Genomic DNA, 7620 nt, shown 5'->3' with positions numbered 1-7620 from the left:
GATGTGGATTGTGGCACTAACTGATATCACACCAAGTTTTTTTGGTAAACACGGTAATTGTATTGATTTTACAACTTTGAAACATATTTTTAGACTAAACTTTTTTACCAAAAGGATTTGCATGAACAAAAATGACAACATATTTTTTGAGATTTGTGGTGTAGAAGCGGTGGCAGTTGTGTAAGTGCTTTCCTGCTTCCACTTGCTCCTGCAGGTGCAATTTAAGCTATCAAATGAAAGGTCAGAAATTAATGTCAGTACGTGCATTATCCAGTGACACATTGGGCCACCATTTCAACCATTAGTATTGCAGATTGCAGACCAGAAATCAAACCATTATCCTTTTGTACTTTCTGTTTGCTCAAACTCAAATAGTGTTGTCATCTATTTCTTCTTTGCAAATCTCAGAGAAGGATCGCTTTCAAAAAAAATATACATAAATTTCCAGTGATTGCTATACATAAATTTCCAGTGATTGCTTGAGGTGGGTGATCATAATTTTGATACATATCACTGTAAAAACGTATTTTATAAATTTTACGTTTTTAGTTTACAAGTTTTACGTTATGAGTTTACAAACTTTACGTTATTGTATTATTACAGAGTTTACACTATAGCAAAACCTAATTATTTGATTAAAAATTATCACTAAAACACGATTACACAAGTAACCAAATATCATTAGTTGTAACCAAAATATTGGATGCTATTCATATTCATACAAGAATATACAATTACAAATCCAAATATTCAAAAAATTCCCAGTTATCAGAAACTCAAGCCTCAATCTCAGGCTCCCTGGAAAGATAAACTATCAGAAAGATACAAAGAGGAACAACCACAAAAGCTGCAGCCTTCAACAAGGCCTCAGTCTCTTCTGAAATCACTCCAATTCTTGACCAGTCTCCACTGTACCTGCACAAACACATCAAATTCCTCAACTTAACTTGGCTGAAAAACAAAGAGCTTGACACATTAATTGGATTGATTAAAAACAGGATCAGAAAAGTACCCGGCATCGATGAACCCTAATCCGAAAACTGCAATGGCAGCACTGGGAAGAAGTGAAGTTGAAAGTTTGATTGGAAACTTTTGTTGTTGAGGTGTTGAAGTTTCGGAGAAGTCTTTCTTTTTGGCTAGTGTTATGACTGGCTTGCTGCCATTTTTGTTCAGTGTAAGATAAGGAGGAGAAGTCAAGCTGATAAAGATAAAGGTCTTTTGTGTGACCAGCATTTCTCTCCAAATGTTAATGTTTCCCAAGATTTTGGCAACATATTATACCAGGAGGGTAAGAAGGTAATTTCGCCCCAAAGTTTACATCACTTGTATTAATCCTTTTATAGAAGGACTTTAACATGTAACGTCGTTGTATGAACACTATGGATGATACTAATCTCTAATAATTATTTTATATAATTAGATGATTATAATTGTTGTGCAGCATAATTTTTTTTTTTTTTTTTTTTTTATGATCGAGGTGTTTGGACCAGTTTGTGCACACCTCAAGTAATTATCGAGGCCTAGTGAATATTCTACAAGCCCAATGTTCTAAGTAAACTATAAATATATGTGGTAAGTGGATAGTTCGAACTGAGAAAATCAATGAAGAGAGTAAACCTTGATCACCAGACCAACCCCTTGAGGTTAGTAGTGCAACTTAATTAGTGGAGTCATAAGATCGACTGCTACGCAACATTGCATTTGCTTTGAGTGATGTAGCTGAGCTTGCTAAGTCTGCAATAGGCAGTTGATAAATTAGCTTTAAACATAGCTTAGGTCAATTAATCAAGTTTATTTTGCAGACAAATAAGTTTAATAGGCTAAGTATACATTAAATATGTACTTCCTAAGATTAAATATAATATATAACACCTCACAAAGTTATCAAAGGAGAAGCAAGAAAATATATGTAAGGCGCCATTTGGTCGGCAAGAAAGTGTGAGAAAACTGGAAAGAGCTAAAAACATGCATACAATTAAGCACAAGTATATATTCAAGTGGGTATGAGTAATTTCCTTTGTTTTTCGTAGGAAAACAAACAGAAAGTAAAAGAGAATTAAGAATGTATATATATGACCTTTCCTTCTTCTTCTTCTAACTCCCTTGGCTTTATGGGGCTTTGCCTTGCCTGTTTTGGGAGCCATTGTGCATCAAAAGAGTTCAAGTTCTTTTAAACAAAAATTCCCAAGTTTGATTCAATCTCTTATTTGGCGATAATATCTATGACTTCAATTGAACTTATCGATGAAATTTATAGATATCTAGCTCCCTTCATGCAAGCTAAATTTAAACATATAACAAAAGCCGAAAAATGAACTAAAAATATATATATAATAAATAAATAGGCTTTTAGAAGGGGAAGAAATGGGGGAATAATAAGCCTGTTGAAACAAAAGACTATTCGAAAAAGTAAAACAAGAAACTCTTTAAGTTTCTAAACGAGCAGCAACTATAATGATTAATAATGGAAATTAAAATAAGCATAAAGAAAAATAAAGAACATAGAAGATTTATAGTGGTTCGGTAATCAATTTGACTACGTACATCCGCTTTTCAAGACAGTAAGGAAAAATCACTATAAAAAATAATCTTACTGAGTTTTTGCTTCCCAGTATACAAGAAGAAACCCGGGGATAAAACCCCTCTGCTAATCACCCGAAAACTCACTTTTTGCCTCACCTCTCATACAACCATAAAATACACAACAGATCAGAGAATATATACACAAGAAAAGGAGAATACGTGTGTAACAACCAAAGATGCCAAATCTCACCAATCCGTTGGATGCATCTTGCAATCTCCAAGGCTCCACCTCAATCTTCATTGTAACAAATTTTCTCTCTCTATTAACCAAGAGAGAAAAATTGAGAAAAAGATGACCCAAAATGTGATATGATCTAAAAGGAGAAAAGACCACAAATACCCCTTAACAATTCTTTAAATACCCTCTGACCACATGTATTAGCATTGACTCCACATAAGCACAAATCAGGTGCCACATCATCACAAATCTCCACCTTGGCATCTAATTTCCTTATTCCCTACTGCCCTAGGAAATTTCTTCACTTTACTCAATATGGAGTAGGCCTTAGTTTATCTAAAGTAACAACTTTGGTAAACATGTCTGCTAGATTCCTTTTCTAGGAATTTTCTCCACCTTGATAACTTTCTCTTCAACCATGTTTTTGATGAAGTGCAGCATCATATCAATGTGCTTCGATCTCTCATGGAAAGCTTGGTTTTTGCACAAAACATAGCACTTTGACTATCATTTTTTATCGGCATTTGTGTCTGAATGAACCCTCGTTCACTAATTATTCCCTTGAACCAAATTGTTTCCTTTTGCAACTTTTGTAATTGCAATGTGCTCAGCTTCTGCAATTGCTAAAGTCACAATAGCCTACAAATTTGCTTTCTAATAAACCAGATTACTCCATAAAGAAAACACAAAGCCAGTCATTGACTTCAATTCCTATTATCAAGATTCCCAACATAATCAGCATCAACACACTCCATAATAAAGTTCATTAGATCTTGCCCCTTATTGTATACAATCCCAGTTGAGATTGTTCCCCTAAAATATCTTAGAATCAATTTCACTGCTTCCCAATGAATTTTTCCAAGATTACTCATAAATCTACTCACATAGCTTACTGCAAAAGCTAAATTAGGTCTTGTACAGACCATTAAGTACATTAAACTTCATACTGCATTTGCATAAGGGATATTGGTCATTTCCCTTTTCTCATCTTCTGAACTAGGACACTAATTCAAACTTAGTTTAATATGTTGTCCCATTGGTGTCTTGACAGGTTAATAATCAAGCAACATACTCCCTTTAAGATAAGACTATCCTCCCTGTTTTCCTACCTCTTTCAATGTTCATGCCTAAAATCTTTTTAGCCTGCCCCAAGTCTTTCATTTCAATCTGCCTATTCATTTCAATCTTAAATCTAACAATTCATAAGCATCCCTACAGGCCAGCAACATATCATTAACAAAAGAGCTCAATAAAGATAATAGTTACCATACAAACATTTGAAATAAAGACAACCATCAAAATTGCTTCTCTTGAAACCATCATTAATCATAAAACTATCAAACTTCCTATGCCATTGCCTAGGTGACTGTTTCAACCCAATCAAAGACTTCTTTAAAAGACACACTTGATTTTTAGAACCCTTTTCAAACATTTTAGGTTGTTCCATCAAAATTCTCTCTTCTAAATCACCATGCAAGAGGGTTGTTTTAACATCAAACTACTCTAATTCAAGTTCAAATTGAGCTATCAAAGATAAAAGAACCCTAATGGTAGTATGCCTCACCACAGGTGAAAAAATTTCAGTGTAGTCTACTTCACCAACCTGTGTAAAGCCCTTTGCGACTAACCTAGCTTTAAATCTATGTGCCTCTACCCCTAGAATTCCCTTCTTTCTTTCGAATACCCATTTACACTTGACAACCTTACTGCCCTTTGGTTTATTGATAAGAATCCAAGTCTTGTTTTTCATCAAGGACTCATTCTTCTCTTGCATAGCTAACTTCCACGGCTTAGACACTTTACTTTCCATGGCCTCTCTAACTATCCTAGGTTCTTCTTCTGTCTCTTCAGCAACTTGGAGTGCAAATGCAACCATGTCTGCCTGTGAATATCTACTAGGTAGCCTAATTTCTCTCCTTTGCCTATCTCTAGCCAACTGGTAGTTTTGGAGCTCATTTTCTTCATCATGAGTTAGATCATCCTCATTCTCCACTAAGGTAGGTTCCTCGTCTTGGAATTGAATATCTTCTTGTTGATAACCTGGCTGCAAACCACCAAGATTATTAGTAGAAGCTTTATCACCCAATTCAAACCTAATTAATTCAGTTCTTTCACTAGCTTCACCAGCCTTCTCAATCAGACCACCTAATTCTTCTTCATTGAACTTAACATCTCCACTGACTATACATCTTTTCTTAGCAACATCCTAGCACTTATACCCTTTTACCCCATTAGGATAGCCTATGAAAATACACCTAATGGCCCTAAGATGTAACTTATCTAATTTTTCATGCACAAAAGCAATGCAACCAAAAACCCTCAAATTACTATAGCTAGCTGGATATCCAGTCCATCTTTTAATAGGTGTTTTAAATTCAATGGCTAGGGATGGAATCTTATTAATTAAAAACACTGTTGTATAAGCAGCTTTTGCCTAGAATCTGGTGGGGAGTTTGGCACAAGACAATAGACTTCTAACCTTTTCCAAGATAGTCTTATTCATCCTCTCAGCCAGCCCATTTTGTTGAGGTGTATACCAAACTGTCCTATGCCTCAAGATTCCACTATCCTTACACAGTCTATCAAACTCCTCATTAATGAATTCTAACCCATTATCAATTCTTAATTTTCCAATTCTCTTCCCTATCTGATTCTCAATCATAACTTTCCACTCCTTGAATTTGCTAAAGGCTTCTCATTTACTCTTCAAGAAGTATATCCACACTTTCCTAGAGTAATCATCTATGATGCTCATGAAAAATTCACAACCCCCCCAGGATGGATATTTAGTTGGCCCTCACACATCACAATGAATGGAGTCTATGATGGACTTAGAACAATGTTTCCTTACACTAAACCTAATCATGCTTATCTTGCCATAAATACAATTATCACAGAAGGTTAGTTTCTTTATTTTGTCCCCTCCTAAGAACTGCTGCTTGCTCAGCTCAACTAAACCCTTCTCACTAACATGTCCCAACCTCTTTTGCCATAAAGAGGTCTTGTTAGGCTTCTGAGATAATGACATAGCTGCTGTTCCAGTGATAGTTGAACCATTTAGAACATACAACCCATTTTTCCTCCCTTGCTTCATCACAGCTAAGGACCCTTTAGTGATCTTAAAAACTCCACCTTGAGCCTTATAGTTATACCTATTTGAATCTAAGCTTTCTAAATAAATTAAATTCCTTTTTAACTCAAGTATGTATTTGACCTCTGTGAGTAATTTTGGACTGCCATCATGCATGCTTAGCCTAACCTCTCCAATTCTTAAGACTTTACATACAACATTATTACCCATCAAGACTTTCCTAGACTCTAACTTCTTAAAGTTCATCAACTATTTGGAGTCATGTGAAAGGTGCACCCTAAATCTAGAATCCACTCAGAATCTATTTTCCTTTCAGAAGCCACCAATACATTTGAACTCTCATACTCATCAAAAGCCACATCTACATTCCCACTAGTATCCTTTACCCCTGATTTTTTCTTTGGACTTGGACAGTCTTTTTTGAAGTTGTCATTCCTTATGACAGTGAAAGCATTTTCTCACAAATTTTGACTTTGATTTTGATCTCCCCCTAAAATGCCCTTTTTATGACTTTTCTTTTCAAATTTACCTCTCGCATTAAGCCCTTCACCATCTAGCTTATCCTCTTTCCTAAATTCAGCATCCTTTGCAATGATTGCCACCACAACTTCATGTAGCTCAAGGGTCTATCTACCATACTTTAGAGTATCAACAAAGTTTACATACATTTTTGGCAAAGAATTTATGAGAATGACAACTTGATCCTCATCCTCAACCTTGACCCTTAGACTCTCTAAATCTTGAACCAATTTCATGAAATCATTCATATTCTCTCCTAAAGACTTACCCTCATCCATTTTAAAACCAAAGAACTTTTGTTTTAAAACCAACCTATTAGGAGATGATTTGGATAGGTATAGAGAATCTAACTTTTCCCAAACCCTTGCTAGTGTACTCATTTTCTTTACCTCTCTGAAGACTTTGTCTCCTAACCTAAGTATCAAGGTGCTTTGGGTTTTGTCTAAGAGTTCTTTCTTTTCTTTCTCAGTTAAAGACTCTGATAACCTATCGTCACCCTCTAAGGTAGCTGACAAACCATCCTTAACTAACACAACTCTCATTTTCATCTTCCATAAACCATAATCATTGGCTCCAATAAATTTCTCTACCTCAAACTTAGACATATCTAGGTTTCAAACCCTCACAGTCACTAGGACATGAAAAGCCCGAAAAATTAAGACCTAGAAACCCTAAGTCAAGAAAGCTCATAACCAGAAGTTTCAGATCTAGCCCTAGACAATCATAAATTCAAACAATCTTAAATACCCAAACCTAATCTGGCTCTGATACTACTTGCTGAAACAAAATACTATTTGAAAAAGTAAAACAAGAAACTCTAAGTTTCTAAACGAGTAACAGCCACAACGATTAACAATGGAAATAAAAATAAGCATAAAGAAAAATAAAGAACACACAGGATTTATAATGGTTTAGTAATCAATTTGATTACCTACATCCACTCTTCAAGACAACAAGGAAAAAGCAATGTAAAGGATAATCTTATAGAGTTTTTGCATCCCAGTATACAAGAAGAAACCCTATGATAAAACCCCTCTGCTAATCACACGAAAACTCACTTTTTTCCTTACAGCCAAAAAATACACAATAGATCAGAGAATATATACACAAGAAAAAAAGGAGAACAAGTGTGTAACAACCAAAGATGCCAAATCTCACCAATCCACTAGATGCATCTTGCGATCTCTAAGGCTCCACCTCAATCTTCATTGTAACTAGAGGTGGAACAAATGGGTCAGGTTAGGCGGGT

The 7620-nt window shown here is 35.3% G+C and overlaps 1 protein-coding gene across 1 annotated transcript; it reads right to left on the bottom strand.

The window, feature by feature from the left end:
- Positions 1-677: 677 nt before the first annotated feature.
- On the bottom strand, positions 678-1233 carry LOC116129646. The gene is made up of 2 exons (XM_031415378.1): positions 1013-1233; positions 678-915 (listed from the first exon to the last, which is right to left on the bottom strand). Exons 1-2 carry the CDS (start codon positions 1231-1233, stop codon positions 777-779), a joined length of 360 nt encoding a protein of 119 aa, XP_031271238.1. The 3' UTR covers positions 678-776.
- Positions 1234-7620: the final 6387 nt, after the last annotated feature.

Source organism: Pistacia vera, unplaced genomic scaffold, assembly GCF_008641045.1.
Source record: "Pistacia vera cultivar Batoury unplaced genomic scaffold, PisVer_v2 Contig212, whole genome shotgun sequence".
Lineage (NCBI taxonomy): Eukaryota > Viridiplantae > Streptophyta > Magnoliopsida > Sapindales > Anacardiaceae > Pistacia > Pistacia vera.
The sequence above is the reverse complement of the archived record's forward strand: the minus strand, read 5'-3'. Positions and strand labels throughout refer to the sequence as shown.

Excerpts from the sequence above, each read along its gene's own strand:
- LOC116129646 (XM_031415378.1), bottom strand. The coding sequence starts at position 1,233 with ATGCTGGTCACACAAAAGACCTTTATCTTTATCAGCTTGACTTCTCCT. Across the intron at positions 916-1,012 it reads TTAGGGTTCATCGATGCCGG|GTACAGTGGAGACTGGTCAA; the intron begins GTACTTTTCTGA and ends GTGTTTGTGCAG.